This window comes from Grus americana, chromosome 4, assembly GCF_028858705.1.
Source record: "Grus americana isolate bGruAme1 chromosome 4, bGruAme1.mat, whole genome shotgun sequence".
Lineage (NCBI taxonomy): Eukaryota > Metazoa > Chordata > Aves > Gruiformes > Gruidae > Grus > Grus americana.
In genome coordinates, this window is record NC_072855.1 from 22,386,142 (window position 1) to 22,403,678 (window position 17,537).

The following is a 17,537-nucleotide window of genomic DNA, read 5'->3' on the forward strand; positions in this document are numbered from 1 at the left end:
AGTTTTGTATAACATCACCTTACTTGGTTCTCTAAGAATTAGTAGAGTAGTAAAGCTCGAATGTTAAATTTTATGTACTGGTGTCTATACTGTGGGGTTTTTTTGACGAGGTCTTGGAGATATGCAGGATTCTGGGAAATAAAGGGGAAAAAAAGTCAAATGGACATAGTTTGGGAATCCAGAGATTAAAGAAAGAGAGTATTCTTTATTCCGTCAGCTGCACAGCAGCTTAGGGAGTTTTTTTAAAAAAAATGCATTTTCTGTTAAACATCCAAGGAATCTCAGATTGGCTAGGATTTGTTGCTTATCCATCTCCACAAGGATGGAAGGCAAGTGATCAACACTGCTTCTTGTCTTGGATTCTAAAAATATTTTGAAGAATTAATTGTGAGAAAATGCTGATGGTTTTGTCTCATCTGCAAATTCCCTGTGTTGTCAGAAAGGTCAATAACTTTCTCTCCAGTTCTTTGGAGTGTGCTACAGAAGCATTTTTAAAATGTAAGACATTGTCTGGTCTTCTTTTTAGTGCTCCCAGTACTAAATGATCTTGTGAGAAAATGAAGTAACCTTTAGAAGAGGTTTTTGTACCTAGGCTTTGTGATGTTATTGTTTGATATACTGGAATATTTATATTAGGTTATTTGTGTATTTTTCTTTTCCTTTCCTGAAAAGGAGATCTCAGCAAGGCCTGAATGGGTGATGATCTGGGTAGGAAAGAGCTGCCAAAAAAACCCACAAAAACACCCCAACCCCCCCAAAAAACCCCCACCCCGAAAAAGAAGAAAGCTGGAAATTGAGGTGTGCACATGCAAGTGTCCTTTTCCAGAAGAGGATATCTAAATGACCTTGACCTTCTTTGTTTAGTTCCTATATTTGACTGAGTGAAACTTGAAAAAAAGTCTTTTATTTACCTAGGCCTATTTCTTTCTTAGTAAGAAACTTGAAATTGATTTTAACTTGACACATTTCTTCTCTGAAGTAATATAAAATCTTTGTCTAATAAATATATACAGAGGCTTTGTGGCCCATCAGGGTACCATGACATTCCAGTGTATTGATTGTGCGGTGTTAAAGGGTGACATAGTTGGTGTTAACGGGCCATCAGAGTATTGGGATTTGAATTGTACACAGTGAGAAGCACTGACTTTCCTGTAACATGACAGGGTTTCCAAAGCAGTGGAAGTAACTGTAGTCTTACATAATTCCTCATGTGTAAACTTTAAAGGTTAATAAGATTTTTATATAATCATGCAGAAATTAAATTAATAAAATCAGAAAATCTCAGAAAAAATGCAGGAAATAAAAAAGAATACTTATTGACCTGTAACAACCAAAACCATTCTGTCATCTGTAAAAATTCTTGACATCCAGAATTTAAAATTCACTCTTGAACATTGTATTTTATACTTCTTTTTTTTTTTTTTTCTTTCTGTGAAGTATAATCTATATCCTAGGTAAAGATCTTGACTTTTGTCAGTGTAGTTCATTTCAGCGTACGGGGTTTGTTTACATTTCATGTAATGTCTGTTCTCTTTACTTTATACTGTAGGCTAAAGGCACATAAGTGTAAAGCTGTAGCAATTTTGTGTTACCTTGCAGGGCATCAAATGCTTACCAAAAGAGCGTGTGGACTAGAGAGGGTTAAAAATTATCATCTTCTGTTTTACTGTCCTTCAGGTGAAGTGTTCTTTTTAGTTTTAATGATCTGGAGTGGTTTCTTTGAAAAGAGCATTTTGATTATTGTTTGATTGTATTGTGTTGATTATAATTATTGTGCAGAAAAAATCAGCTAAGTCAAAAAAAGTGAGCTGATTCTAGGCATCTTTGGAAACTAATCATGGGAACGCCAGGTTTATGGATTTAAAAGAGTCTATAGAACTCAACTTCCACATTTTTGCATGTTCTTGCTGTCTTATGTGCTTGAATACCAGTTGTCCTGCAAGGGAGCATAGAAAGCATTTTATATTATATGTTTGCTCTTTTTTTCTAACAACGTAAGTATTTTGCTTAAGCAGATTTGCTAGGAAGTGACAGCTCTGAAAAATTGGACACAGTGGCTGTTGGAAGTATTTCAGTTCCAGGCAATCTAAATAGTGCGGAAGGGGGAAAATGAAATATAACCATATTTTAAAGATGACAGTTTTGTCAAAGATTCCTGTTCACTCTTCAGCTTAAAACAAATTGAGTAAATCAAGTATGTCTAAAATCTCTGCAGTCATTGAAGATGCACCACCTTTTTAGTTTATTTTTTTTTTCTTCCCTCCTCTCTCCTTAAAAGCATAAGGAAGAACACTGGCTTAGTAAATGTAAAACGCACTGTGAGGAGCATAATTCTTCTGGTTTAATTGTTATCTCTAAACAGTTTTTAATCATAACAGACTTTCATGAAACATGGTTACGTAGTGAGAACCTAAGTAAAATCTGGTAAGATGAGACTGAAATGAAGTATTATATTCTTCAGAATTACATTGTTACTCAGCAATTAGAATATTTTGTGTTCAAATTCATTTTAGTAACACAAATTATATTTTAGGATTAAAATCAGGAGAATATTTTTGTCAGATCAGGGTTTTTAAACATTATTTATTTTAAAACAAACAAAGTGTTACAAAATGAGATAGCTGTGGCAGATTTTTAACATGACTTCCATCTTTTTAGTAGGGTAGTAACAGCTCTTTGCAACTTATTTACATGATTGAAACTCTCTAATGTAAGCCATGGATTTTTTTTTTTGGGGGGGATATATTTTGTTCCAGGTGTGACTGCATGTCTTTTCTCCAAGACTTGGCCACTGTTACAAAGAATGCAGTTGTCTCCTGCCTGGTATCAGCAGACATAAAAAGTAGCATGGAAAATTGAAATAAGGCTTATTTCAGTGACTTTTACTTTACTCCCTCTCAGTTTCATGGATTCCTGCTGCGCTTCTGTGTGTCAAGAATCAGGAAGGTGACCTGGCCTGCTTGTTTTAATCTTCTTGAATGTTAACAAGCATCCACAAAGACATTTTTTTATAAAGACTGGCCTTAAAAGGAGGAGAGGGAGAAGAGTTTATTGAACATGGCTCTTCCTACTTGAGCAGATAGAATCGCTCACGATGAAATTCCTGTTCATCCCAGTAGCAGTGCGGTGTACGTCCAGTGTATACTTCTCTCCTGATCTGTTCTGATGTGGCACCAGACTTGGTGCTGGTGTGTGTTCCCTTCACATTTAACGCAAAAGAGAAATAATATGTGGAAAGACTTTACTGATGTTTATAAAGTTCTGTGGAGAGCAGACCCCACTATCCACAAAGCTACCCCGGTGTGGTACCCGTCGTCTGTGCAGATACTGACAAGGAGATGTCAGGGTTCCTCTTGCTGCCATTTTCCTCGTGTTCCGTGATGAGTCAGTCTTATTTGGAGGTCTGCTCCCAAAAAGAGCTTAGCTACTCTATTATACTAAAACCTGTCATGCAGCCTTGGATTTCTCAAGTTCCTGCCTCATATACAGAGAGGGCTTGAGTATTCTCCTTCCTGCAAAGCAGGGGTTTTTTCATGGACCTAAACCATGTATTTGTTTCTAGGAAAGCCAGAAGTTGGAGAGTAACCACTATTTTATTTTTTCCCCTGATACATGACATGAAGGTTTTAAGAAAAAGGCCGACTCCAAAGGTCTCTCATTTTCTTGAAGAAGCTAAGTAATCTCACAGCTTTGAAAATAATGAAGAAACTAGTAACTGAAAAACTGTTAAAGTTGCTGCTTCTAACTCTTCTCAGTAGTTACAAAATTTTTCCAAATATTTTGTGAAAAGGCGATTTTAAGTATGGTTCTGCTGCTGTACTTCTTGCAGGGGAAAAAGAATAAATTGTCACCTCCTAAGTGGAAATATTGAGAGTCCTGGAATAACTTCACAATGACTGAGTGGTTGCTGTGTATTTCTAGCAAGTTTCTGTCTAGTTTACAGAGCTGGTATTTCCATGTCATTTGCAGATAGAAGAATGGGAAAAAAAAATGATAGTTGGACTTTCCATTTTTTCTTTTAACACATGCTGGCTATTTTTCAGCTTTTCAGTACGCCAGTGTGTGACAGCTAAGTACAGAAAGATGTCTTTCAAAATAATTTAGAAATTTCTCTACAGACTTTTCTGTTTGTGGGCATCGTGATTACCAAAGGAGGACTCAAATTAGAAGAAATAACTGCTGAAAAAGTATCAGGGAAAAGGTTATGCAAATTTTAAGATGAAATCAGCTCAGTACTCTCCCTATTTGAAGAGAGAGAGGGAAGCCTTTCATTTGTAAAATGTTATACTGTGATGCAGAAAACCAATTATAATATACATGAAGTACGCACCTGTTATTAATTTCTGAGGCATCCTTCTATTTGAAATAGAAACCCTCACAAATAAATATCTAGAATTGTCACCTATCAACCTTGGCTGGTGCATTCTGCTTGGCAACAATCATAGTTTCACGGGTGCACATGTGTCTCCAGAAACTTATTCAGAAAAACATTTTTTCTTGTTTGCCCCTCCCTGTAAGATATGGGTAGCAGTTCTAACCTGTCTTACTACTGAGTACTACAACTGGTAATATGCTGGCAGCTGTGTAAAAATAAACTGGACTATGCTTCTGTAACTTACCTTAATAGAGAAAGTCTTTTCATGGTATGCACGCATTGCATATGAGACATAATTTAATAGGAAAGAAGTGGAAACACACTTAAGACTGATCTTGGGTCCTAAAATAAGCATTTGGTTATTTCACTGGAAAAAGGTGCTTTTAATTTTTTATCAAAAAGGAAAAAAAAAAAGAAAAAACCCAAGCCAAAACCCTAAACCAAAACAGCATATAGTGTTAATTCCATATTCCCATGTACCAGTTCTGTACATTAATTAATTTGTGGTGAGGAATTTATGAGCAAAAGGATTAGTGGTCCCCTAATAGCTGTAAGCATGTAAAATATGCTATGTTTGGATCACCAGAGTGCAATCTAATGTGAGGTAATTCAACTGATTTCACAAATATTTGAATGCAACTTTGATTGTGTTCTACTCTTCAGGTACTTTTAGATGTGTACAGTTAGTACGATAGTCTGCTTTGGACACATGGCATAATTTCACATATATAACCACTGTCAAATCTAGCTTAATTTTGGTCATTTTAGGTGTATTGTAAAAGGATGGCCAAGAAATTAAAGGTCACTTCATTAACTGCTCATTTTTCTTTCTTTTTTTTCTTTATTCTATATCACATATTAAAGATAAAAACAACTTTCTCTGTTTCCATTAACAAAAAGTGAATTGAGAAGAAAAAGCAATTATTTGCAGAATGTAAAATCCTTATGATAATTTGCAGACTTTAATTAAACCAATCTACCACGCTGTGCTCACAAGACAGACTATGAAATAAGCTCTTATTTGTTAGGAAACACCATACTGCTCATTGATAAAGGACTTCAAAAGTTGCAACTTGCTTAGAAGCATGGGCTTTACGTTTCCTTTGAGAGGAAAGACATATGTATAAAACTCCCTCTTGTTTTGAACTTAATTTTAAGAAAAAGTGAACAGTTGATGATAGAAACAAGTTTACACTGTCAGTATAATAATTGCCATAGTACTTTGCATGCATGTAATATGTAAGGATCATTGTATTCTTTACAAACTTAGCTCATCATTATGATGCTTCCATAATGTAGCTTAAGTGAGTATTTAGATGAATGTATGGAGTAACCAAGAATTTACAAACCTTTTGACTACAACTTGGAAGTACACTGAAGAGGGATTCAGGAAACCTAATTTCAGTTTCTGGCTACTGAACAACACTCATCTTTGAATAATGTCGTTTTATGAATCTGTATTTTACATCCCTGCTTTCTGTGATCTGTTCAAATAGTGGATTCAACCTATGCCCATCTAAAAGATACAGCCTGTCCCTGCATGGACATTTCTTTGCAAATTGGTGATAGACTGGTAGCAATGCTTACCTTTGTCTTCTGACGTATTTTCTAAGTGATCTTGCTTAATTTTTTTTCTCTTTTTTACTACAACATCCCTACAAGGAGGGGTCTTGCCATGATCAGTGAGTTTTCTAGGGTGACAGTGATACCTAATTGTATTTTGGAATTTGATGTAAAGGCTGGTGGGTCTGTCCTAGCCATTTCATGCCTAAGCATCCTGTATGAAACAGTTAAAGTCCCCACCACCACGATCTTTCCCCCTTCCTTTCACCTCTTTCCATAACTTTTTATTTTAGTTCTGGCCACTCTGTGAGGCTGTACCTTGAGAGCCCTGCCGTGCCTTTGGCATAATCCTCTGCTGCCTGACGGCTGGAATTTTATCCACCCGGGAACGGGTCTCCTGCTGCTCTGACAGAGTCCCTGCTCCGCGCAGCAGTATTGCATTTATTCTCCTCTCTAGTCAATCTCTTGCTTGCCCCGCTGAAGCAAGGGCAGGCGTGGGGTGGGGGTCAAGAGAAGCCCCTGACGTCTGTCACACGCCAGGTGTAGTAGGAGGGTGTATATTGAACAGGGATTACTGGCCCGGTGTCTCCAAAGGGCCAAGCGTAAAGCATTCCTGTCAAGTCTGTTGTGCCCAGGAGATGAAGAGTAATACTTCACATTGCAAAGTAAGCAATAAATGTATCAGCTTGCTATTTCTGCCACATCTTAGCAGTCTGTTTTAAATATATCTGTAAAGCATTTAATTTCATGAATAATGCTTCTGTCTCTCAAAAACATTTCTGTAGAAGTCCTCTTTGGCCTTGTATGTGCAAATGAAGACCTTAGTAAGTAACAAATTTAACTGACAGATACCATTCCATGCAGATTATAAATTAGGCAATGATTTAAAAAATCCTCTTTAAAACAGTTATTAATGCCTTTAAAAAATAAAATTGCATTAAAAAAATTACATAATTGTCATTCACCTCAGTTTTTGCATACACTAGACACTGAAGTCTTGCCAATCTTTATTTTCTTTCTGTCTTGGTCAGTACTTTATGATGGCTGGAGAAATTATAAACAAGTGTAATACTGTGTCTGATGTGACAACGGATCACTGACAGAGAATGTGGACATTTTGCCTTTAGGCAGGTTAATTCTGAGATTTGGAAAAGTACATTCCCTGTTCAATCTATAAGGTTTATTCTCTTCACTGGCCTTCAGTAGTAGGCATAGACAATGATTGTAGTGCCACTGACAGGTAGGAGGAAGTTGGGGGGGGTGGCATAGAAATGAGCCGGCAGTGTATGCTTGCAGCCCAGAAAGCCAACCGTGTCCTGGGCTGCATCAAAAGAGGCGTGACCAGCAGGTCGAGGGAGGTGATCCTGCCCCTCTACTCCGCTCTTGTGAGACCCCACCTGGAGTACTGCGTCCAGCTGTGGGGGCCCCAGTACAGGAGAGACATGGAGCTGTTGGAGCGAGTCCAGAGGAGGGCCACGAAGCTGATCAGAGGGCTGGAGCACCTCTCCTGTGAGGACAGGCTGAGAGAGTTGGGATTGTTCAGCCTGGAGAAAAGAATGCTCTGGTGAGATCTAATTGCGGCTTACCAGTACCTGAAGGGGCCTACAGGAAAGATGGAGAGGGACTGTTTATCAGGGAGTGCAGTGACAGGACAAGGGGTAATGGGTTTAAGCTGAAGGAGGGTCGATTTAGATGAGATGTTAGAAAGAAATTCTTTACTGTGAGGGTGGTGAGGCACTGGAACAGGTTGCCCAGAGAGGTTGTGGATGCCCCCTCCCTGGGAGTGTTCAAGGCCAGGTTGGATGAGGCTTTGGGCAACGTGGTCTAGTGGAGGGTGTCCCTGTCCATGGCAGGGGGGTTGGAACTAGATGATCTTTGAGGTCCCTTCCAACCCAAACCATTCTATGATTCTATGAAATACTTTCATACATATGTCTATGAGGTACAATATCTCAAATACCTTCTCAGAGGCTCAGATGTACAGGTATTAATTCTGTGTACAGGCATGAGAAGATTTTTTTTTTAATAAATTACATGATCAGGAAAATTATAAGTAGTGAGAAAAGGGAGGAGAAGGGAAGTCAGATAATCAGAGAGGTACATTATAGGGGTGTGGTCAGTATAGGGACAAAGGGATGACAAATGTCAACTGAGATAAACATTAAAGGGATGATTAAAAGAAAACTTTATTAAGCTATATTAACAAAATGAGAGCAAGAGAGAAGCAGGACAATTACTACACTTAGAGGTGAAAGATAATACAGATGTGATGCAGAAATGAAATTAAAACTGCCTTAGTTTTAAGCAAAGGTGATAAAGTTGTACATGGGAGGCAAAAGCTGGAAGTGGCTGAGATAAAAGCAAAACTAGAAGTCTGATGTAGGTAAGTCAAGGAGGAACAGGTAGATGTCATCACAGAATTCTGGGTGATATAGAACAAAGCATCCCAAGTCGTCTTGTAAATAAATCTGTTAGGGCAAAAATGGTGGGGTTTTTGTTGGAGAACAGCAAATACAGTATTTATATTTAAGTAGTGGGGAAGATGGAAAAGAAGGGATAAAGGTCTAAAAGTATGACCTCATTTTTTGTCAAACAGTAGAGCAGAATTTATATGAAAAAAATGAGTTGCTGACATAAAGGAAGAAGGAAGATGGGATAAAATGGAAATTGAAAATGGCTTTACTGAAAGGGGTTCATACAAACCGATCTGATACATTCCTTTGAAAAGATAACCAATTTCCTAGATAAAGAAAATTTAGTAATCTCTCTCTTCGGACTTCAGCAAGTAGTTGATACTGTGCCACCTGGGAAATTATTTGTACACCTGAGGAAGATGAGGATTACTAGAGGAATTACAAAATATGTAAGAAATTCACTAGAATGAGATGATAATAGGTGTTGTTGCAAAAGTAAGCATTATAAATAGAGGGAAAATTACTCACTCAAGTCAAGCATCGGTCTTAAGACCGGTTTTGCTTTATATTTAAACCTTTGTGCAAGTGTAATAGTGAAACTTGATTATGAAGCAAATATGATAAACATCATGAGTTTGGGTGAGGATTAAACTGTACTAGATGAAGGACTAAAAAACTTTTTAGACTATGGTAATTAAAATAAAACTTAACAACTCAAAATACAATAGCAAGAACAAGACTATAAGTTGTAAATTCGGTTGTAAATTCAGATTCAGGAAATCATCAGATGGAAGCAGTGGAAAAAAAGGAGAATGTAATGAATTAGGCAGAGTTATGAACACCAGTGTGGCACAGGCAAATTTGCTTCTGCAACAGAAGGCTGCATCAGGTTGTGTGCTGCTGTCAGAGAAACAGACATTCGTGTCATTTGAGTAGTCATTCATGAGACTTCATCTGAAAAATCATTATATTCTTCTGGTCAACAATTTTCAGGAAGAATTAAGCTTATGTTTAGAGATTCTGAAAGAGCTGTTTAATAACCATGGAATATAGAGTTAGCTGTGGAAGAGATGACTAAAAGGGCTTTGCTTATTCAGACTTAAGGCTGAGAGACATGCTGTGGCAGGCTAAAATTGGATGGCAGAAGCTGTTACTATCCTCAAGGCATGAATACTTGAACCTCCTTTGAATTACTTTGTGAACCACTGCCTGGTATATTAGGGTAAACTAAAACTGGAATTCTTTTACTTTAATACACCCAGCTGAAGACTGCAATAGTACATGAGCTCATCCATAGGCATATCATATAACCCTGCCCTGAAGGCTTTAATGCCCATCAGAAGGGTGGAGCAGATGGATGAGGGTGGTAACTATTCCTGCCATCTGGTTTTAAGCCACTGCTACACGTACTTCAGAACCTTAAGAAAGTAAGTGGTGAGAGGAGATTTGATTGCTCTTCATAAATATCTGGAATAAATACCAGCAAAAATTAATAAAGAACAATGTTGATGTAATAGCAATTAATATAACACTGTATGTTTAGTCTAGAAATTGAAAAAAAATAAAATGCAACCCTCTGGAGGTATGAGGTGATGTAAAAATATCTTACTAGTTTTGAAATGGAACTTCATCAGTTTAGAAAAAGAATTATAGCAATATTTTCCTTCCAGTATGTTCCTATACTCCTAAAAAAAAGGAAAAAAGAAAACAAGCAGCAACAACAACAAAACGTGGGCCAGGCTTTTCATGCCTTGGTTTCTTAACGATGCATTAAACTATTAGTAGCATTATCTACACCAAGATCGAGCTATGTTCTGTAAGCTTTTTAAAGAGCAGCACAGACCTCTCAGTGTGAGGTTTGCAGCATCAGAGGCATCTGAGGATATCAGTACTGGCTGTTCTGTTTTTCCGTGAGCCTTTTTTTTTTTCTTGACATGGCAGTATTACTCAGTTTTAAAGAAAACCCAGAGTGTTGCTGGCTTAACATTCTAATAAATGACTTAAATAGGTAACATTCTTACTGTTACAGTGCTGCTTAAAAGACTGTATTCATGCATTAGTTCCGTAGGGTACGGTGACAGAATTTTAATAAATGTATGATGGAAATAATATGCAAAGTCCATATGGAAGTTTGCATTTTTGAGACTTTTTAGGTAGATTAATCCTGTGTTATTCCACTCTGTGCCTTCAAAAAACTATTAGCAAGTTATATTTCTGAACATTGTCTACCTGAAATAAGTCAATGCATATGTATTGAAAATAGAACAAAAATATCATTATCTGGATTGTAATGAAGACAGTTCTGTGCTTCAGGAATTGCAATGCATTGTTGTAAATAGCGTTAAATATGCAACATTTTTATTGTTGCAGTGCTTGTGTGAGAGTGGATGAGAGAGTTAAACAGGATATTTTATATTTTGGTTTTCATTCCTACCTACTGCTAGTAGAAAGTTTATGGTTATGATTAATTTACAACATTTTGGGGTTTTTTAGAAAGAACTGGTTGCTAAACAGTTAAGTATATGTGGGTTTTTGCATTCTAAGGTATAAATTCTTTGGTTTGTGGGGATGAATTAATTAATTTCAGGGCAATGTCATGGGCACAGTCTTTCTATCTCTAACCACTATCTTTGCGAGCCAGCAGTCCTCTGGTGCTTAACGTGAAGAGTGGTCGATACGTCACCATATTACTGCAAAATGTGACTATTAACAGAACATAATCCTAATACCCTAATAATAGGAAGTGGTGGGATTTGCCAGATGCCTAAAAGTTCAAAATTCATTCATAGGCATAGTGTGAGCAGGAAATCAATAAACCAGAGAGTTTGTAAAGGTAATGAATGATACATATGCATTTTATCAACTTTATGCTTGTAATTATGGGTTAAAAATGATAATTTCTTTATTTTTCTGATTTTGGTATGAAGTAGAAAGCTTAGTTTTGATGGACTTGTTTTACCTTTTACCTTACATGCAGGAGTCAGCAGTAGCCACAATGAAGTTGCAAAACTAGACCCAGCTGATGCAAAGTAGTTAAGAATATGGCGAATTGAATTTAAGTAAGCTTAAATGAGAATACAGTCATGTTAAACTGTGTACTAAATCTAGGTGTGTTACCCTTTTTAGTTGATTTAACTTTTTTTTTCTTTCCAACTTTCCTCATCAGGATTACTAATACATTTTCTTATAGTAAATTAGACCATATCTGTTACAGAAATTCTAATGACTAAAATCTATGCATCTCTTTGTGATCAAATGTAGCAGTCCTCATTAATTTCTTACTCAGATAAACTTTTCATCAGTTTCAATTTGCCTTTTTTTTTTACCCTATATATGGCTTTTAATGATTCACAAATATTGTACAAATGGTACAATGTAAAGATATTGAAGATTTTATTTACTTTTGTTTGTTTAAGAATATAAGAATTACTATTCCTTATTCAACATGTATATTCTAAGGAAAGATATTCAGTGCACTTCCTATAGTTCCACATATCCCATTTTGATTTCTGTCACAAACTGAAAATGAAGTTACGTGTGTAAAAGAAGTTTAAAAATAGGTTAAAAGCATCTTGTGAAATGTAACAGGAAATCTATGGAGATATATTTTTATCTGGCATTTGCTGTAGTGGGCAAAAATGAGCATGTTGTGCCTTTCAGTTCCATTTAAGACATGTTAAATGTTGCAGAAACTTGTCTCAAATTTTTAGTAATAATCACACATCAATCAGATCAATATATAATACATACTGCAATCATGACGTATTTATAGACACAGATTTAGTGCTAAGAATAAAGTGAGATGAGTGGCAAAAAAATTCAACGATAAAAAGGTGCTTGCGGAAGTTAATCATTCTGAGTTTGTAGCAATACATTGTGGCTGTGATCCTCTATGCTCTTAAAGTGTGGCTTCTCACTTATGTAATGAAAAATATTTGCACATAATACCAAATATATATCACTAATACTGAAAGTTTACTTCTCAATGGCAATGAATATGTAAGTTAAGGAAAAAGAAGAAACAGATATAAATACCCATGAATAAATTTGGGGGTGTTATTACAATAATTTTTATGTATTGCTGCAGTGAAATTCTGGAACAGATTTCCTATTGAAATATTCATGTAAGAAAATTGTAACCCATCAAGGAAATATGTGAAATTATGCCTGTGATACACGGAAACTGGACTCAGCATGTAATAAGAAACTTCAAGGCCTGTATTTCAGTGTTATGGACTGGAGCAGTGGAGAACTGCAAGCATCTTGCTCATGAAAACTGGGGCAGTGACTGTCATTTCTTCATTTAACTCTTTGGCATATGTGCATTTTCATGCCAGGCAGTGGGAGGAGGAACAAGACAGTCATATCAGTTTCCTGGAAATTAGCAAGATTCTTCAACTCCTATAGAAAGGTGAGGAAAACAGCAGCTCATTTTACAGAAATTTAGGGAAGGAGAAAAGATAATTTTCTATTTTTTCCATCAATCGTTATGTATGGCTGCACCTACATTAATGACACAGACCACAGGAAGGGGTTTATCTGGGTGTGAATTTGACTTGAGTCTATATTTAGAGCCCTGCTGTACACGGTTTAGTGCACCACTGATCTTTTTGAGGCATTGTCTGCCCCCATTGTCTTCAGGGCGTCCTGTGGTGCGTAGCACTTGCAATGCAGGTGCAAGGTCCCCCTCCATCAGTTTGCCCTCTATGCCTGTGTAGTGTGTGCCTGAGATTGACAAGTGGTACCAACTTTGTTGCTCATTAAGATGCCATGTAGAGAGGCACAACCAATTGCACTGTCATCCTTCCTTTTTTATACTGCGTCAGCAGGCGATGGAGACGCACACGCCGAGACCACCATGATTATTTGAACTTGTGAGGACACAATGTATTGCATTTTTGATACAAAGTTTCAACATTTTGTTTAGTATGTGTCAGGTAATTGTGTTTTTTTTTTAATCTTTTGTCTTGCACTGATTTTGATTTGATTTGTTGACTGAAAAATAGCGTATCTCTCATAGAAGAGATCTCTAATTATAAAAAAAAACTGTTACATTTATGAACCTTTTTGACCTCAGAAATATCTTATGCTTGCACCCAATGCTCACAATTGTGTTTGTGTCTTGGAGAAAGATATTTAAAATACATGTTAGCTGATCCCTGTTAATTGCAGAATGGACAAGTCTGCTATTCTGGTGAATGTGTTCTCCTTAAAGTTAGCAAAATTTATTTTCTATATAAATTTGAATAACTGTTGAAGTTAGTAACTTTGAGGTACCCAATGTGCTTAAATGATAGGTAGAGAGATCGATCGAGATAGATAGATAGATAGATATTTCCATGAAACTTTTTTGGCCGGTTTAGCATTTTTGCCCTTTAGCCAAGCTAAGATAGTGGAAACTGCACAAAGAAATTTGCATATAATTGGATTGATGATGATGAAGAATTTTTACTGAGGCGTAAATATATTCCTTCTGCAACCAAAGCAGAATGTTTTGCTTGCTTGTCCCAGATGGCTTCCTGTAAGAAGATCATATTTAGATTGAGGAACAGACGTTACTTATTTGAGGACATTTGGGAGTCTTTTATGGATTATGTTCATAGAGCAAAAGCTGCTTTGTAAAGATGCTCGACATTGCTATCCTACACTTGTGTAATTTTGTTTTAACTTTGCGTATGTGTGATAGATTAGGAGAAGTGATTCATTAAAATGTTGGAAAATAAGAAGTTAGTGGTGAGTGATGTAAAATAAATATAAATTATTAATAATAGAAAAGTACCGGAAGAGCTGCAAAGACTGTCTGGTGAATGCCAACCAAACGTGTTGTGTAACCAACAGGCAATGGGTTAAAATTCCCTGTGTAGATGACCTGTTTCGGAGTGATATTTTAAGAGCTGTTTTTGAAGAATGTATTGGACAGAAACCTTCCCTGTTTATCAGTGGACATGCATATCTCTTTGGTGTCTCGTTTCCTTCGTAAATGCGTTGATCAAATGGATTCAAAGAAAGCACCTTTTCCCCTAGTTCTCCATTTTCTTTATCTCCACCTTGTAGCATAATGGTTGATACTTGGCATTTTCAATAACTTACATGTTCACAGAATTGTTACTGTATGTTGCTCTCCAAATCTTGCTCACTCCCCCCCTTCCCCCTTTTTTGGGGGGGGGGAAGAAAAGTTACCTGTTTGTTTTCTTAGAAAATTCCTATTCTATGCTTCTTTCAACTATCTGATATTATTAGGAACTTACTGTGTAATTTATCCCATCACTTAATGGAGAAAAGTTATGCTTGTCACTGATACCTGAAACATTTATATTATTTTTTACTCTGTCTGCAGTAACACTAAGTAAGAAAAGGAAGAACATATAAATCACTACAATTTCTCTATGTTTTAAAACCATCTTGTTCCTGGACATAGTTCACTTAATTCCTTCTTTTACTTGAAGGGTATGTAACACTATTCTAACTGTTTTCACTGCCAAATAGTTATTTTATGGAGTATGTTTGGACCTAAGGGAGAAGAGAGGAATTTTTTTGCTCACTTACAAGATCCGTGATGCAGGATTAGTTTAGCCAAACCCTACTCACATCCCGGTAAGCAGACATATATTTTTGTATTTTTTGTAGGTGGATACAGTGCAGACTACGCAGCACCCTGGCCACATTGAGGAATCATGTAAAATGAATGTATGTGCTCGTAAGTGAATTATTTATGAAACAAAACTCCAACTCTAAGGGACGTTGGATCACAAAATACATGAACTCTCTTTACTCTCATCTTAAGAATTGATTCCCAGGGGGCAGGGTTACTGCAGAACTAAGTGGACCTTGAAAGCAAAGCTATTAAAAAAACCCCCCAAAACAAAAAACAAAACAAAAAAAACCCCTCCATGATAAATCATTTTAAAAAACCCTGAAAACAAGAGATTCGGATTACAATTTGGATGCATTTGGAGAGATACTGAACAGAGTCAAGAATCCAAACCAGAAAAAGAAATGACATGTGAGGAAAGTTTGGTAAGCGGAAATGATCGTAAGTGGAGAAATATCTAATTTAGGAGTACGAATAGGATGAAAAACCGCACCGTTTTCTGCTTGTTCCATCTTTGAAAGGACTGAAATTTGATTAGATGATTGTTTTAATTAGTAACTGGGAGATGAGTGTGAACAAGATTGAATTTTCAGTATTTGAATCAAGGAAGTATTTGTGAAAAAATGAACAACCCTGATGATGTGCTAGACAGACAAAGAAAAAAATTTATACCTCAGGACTGAATTTCTGGAAATCCAGATACAGTCTTAGTATTTGAAAATCTTTGTACTACCTGGGACATGAGACAAAGTGAGGAGGAGAAGAATTAGGGGAAGCAGTCTTGGGTCCTTCAGATTTTGCTGAAAAAATGGCTCTGCGAGGAAATTGAGGTAGATGCAGAGAAGAAACCAAAACACACCAAATGAATAGCGAATAGGGAAATCAACAGTCACTTGGTCAGAGCACTCTAGACCAGAATAATTGTGCCAAGGATTGTACAGTTGTATCAAAACCACATGTAGGGAAAACCTCTGACTCTGCAGTCACTATAAGGCTATATACATCATGTAAAGACAAAGACTATACGCCAAATACAATTTTATATATACACATATCAATTTTATATTTATTTTATATATATATTTGGATATTACACTATATAGTATATAAGCTTATGATTCAGAGAAAGGAAAGGCTGAATATTTTCTCCTAAATAATTTATTCATTTATATCCTTCATCTTTATCATAAGGAACAACATAAGAGGGTATTTTAAGTATTAATATTTTTTCCACACGCTCTTTTTCTTATGAATAAAGCATAACTTCAGCCCATTCACGTTTCTGATGTAAAGCTGGTGTAACTGTGTGAGGAAAATATATTATATTTGTAACTAAAGTGTATATTATTTCTTACCTTCCTTCATAATATGGCTTTTCAGCTGTGTGAACAACAATGCTGAAAAACGCTTTTTTCTCTCATGTTTGTTATGCATTTTTGTCTGAATTATCTCACCCTTTGTGATTATCCCTCCAAAACTGGTTGTCTGCCACTTTTTTCCACTTGTGGTAATTAGTTCCAAGTGGAGGAATTTATGATACAGTAGGGGCTTTGACCTCTTTATTGTACTGAGATATATTATCAAACTTCAAAGTCTGTATACTGCTACTATATTGATTTTGTTTTCTGTGAACAAAATCAATGAGCAAAATTAAAATAAAAAAATCAATTCTTTCATTTTTGAATTGATTTGGGTTTTCTACATGTGCTTTGTTTATTTAACCTTGATTGCTAGTCTGGAACTCATTGAGAAGAGAACACATTGAGACCTTTAGTAATTCTGCATAAAAGAAACCTATGGAAATTAATAAAATACAGAGACAAAGGAAATTAAAGTTAAGATATACAGGAATGAGAAGGGAAAAGATGCAAAAGAGATCAAGAAAAGTATTGTTCTCACTTGGCACGCATTGTTTAGGAATATCAAAGAACCTGTAAAAATTAGTAGCAACAGCTTTGTCAGAAAAATTGGCATACAAATTGTTTCTTTTGCATTTTCTAGCCCTTTCCTTTAATTCAATAGATGGATAGAAATGGCATATGAAATACCTGCAATCCATTGACCATATTTCATGAGTTCAGAGCAGTTGCAAAGCTTTCCTAAAGATGACAAAAAAAGACAAAAAAATATTTAACATGTAACTTTTGCAGAAATAGAAGCATTAAGTATGCAAATATATTTGTGAAATTTTCATCCTTTTTCTGAATATAGACATTATCTTAGTAAGAAAACAAAACAACAACAACAACAAAAAAGAAGTTTAACCTGGAGAGCGTAAAGAGAAATGTTAAGGATCTCTGGTCAGATTCTTATCTCAGATTCAGCAACTCTGTATTTCAATAAAAGTATTCTGCAACCGGGAATGAAATCAAAATTGTGTCTTCTGTGTTCATTGCAATTTCATTCTTCTATATTTAATTTTCTGGTCAGAAGCAATTACCAAGAGAGGATCCTTGAAAAATATTGTGCAACTACTGTAATTTTCAGATTTCACAGAGTTTAGCAGCCAAGCAATTTGTATGGAATAAAAGCACTTTTATATTGCCTCCTGCTACAACACCAATGGGGAAAGGTCAGCAAAACAGTGGGAGAC

The 17,537-nt window shown here is 36.1% G+C and overlaps 1 protein-coding gene across 2 annotated transcripts in view; it reads left to right on the forward strand.

Annotated features, from left to right (window-relative positions):
* Positions 1-17,537, forward strand: part of PCDH7 (protocadherin 7) — a 287,469-nt gene that overhangs the window by 42,222 nt on the left and 227,710 nt on the right. The window contains exon 3 of one of the 2 annotated variants that reach the window (XM_054824675.1): positions 14,980-15,039. The exons of the other annotated variant lie outside the window; for it this stretch is intronic. Within the exon in view, the coding sequence (XP_054680650.1) occupies positions 14,980-15,039 (60 nt within the window). The remainder of the gene's footprint in view (positions 1-14,979; positions 15,040-17,537) is intronic. 2 annotated transcript variants of the gene reach the window in all.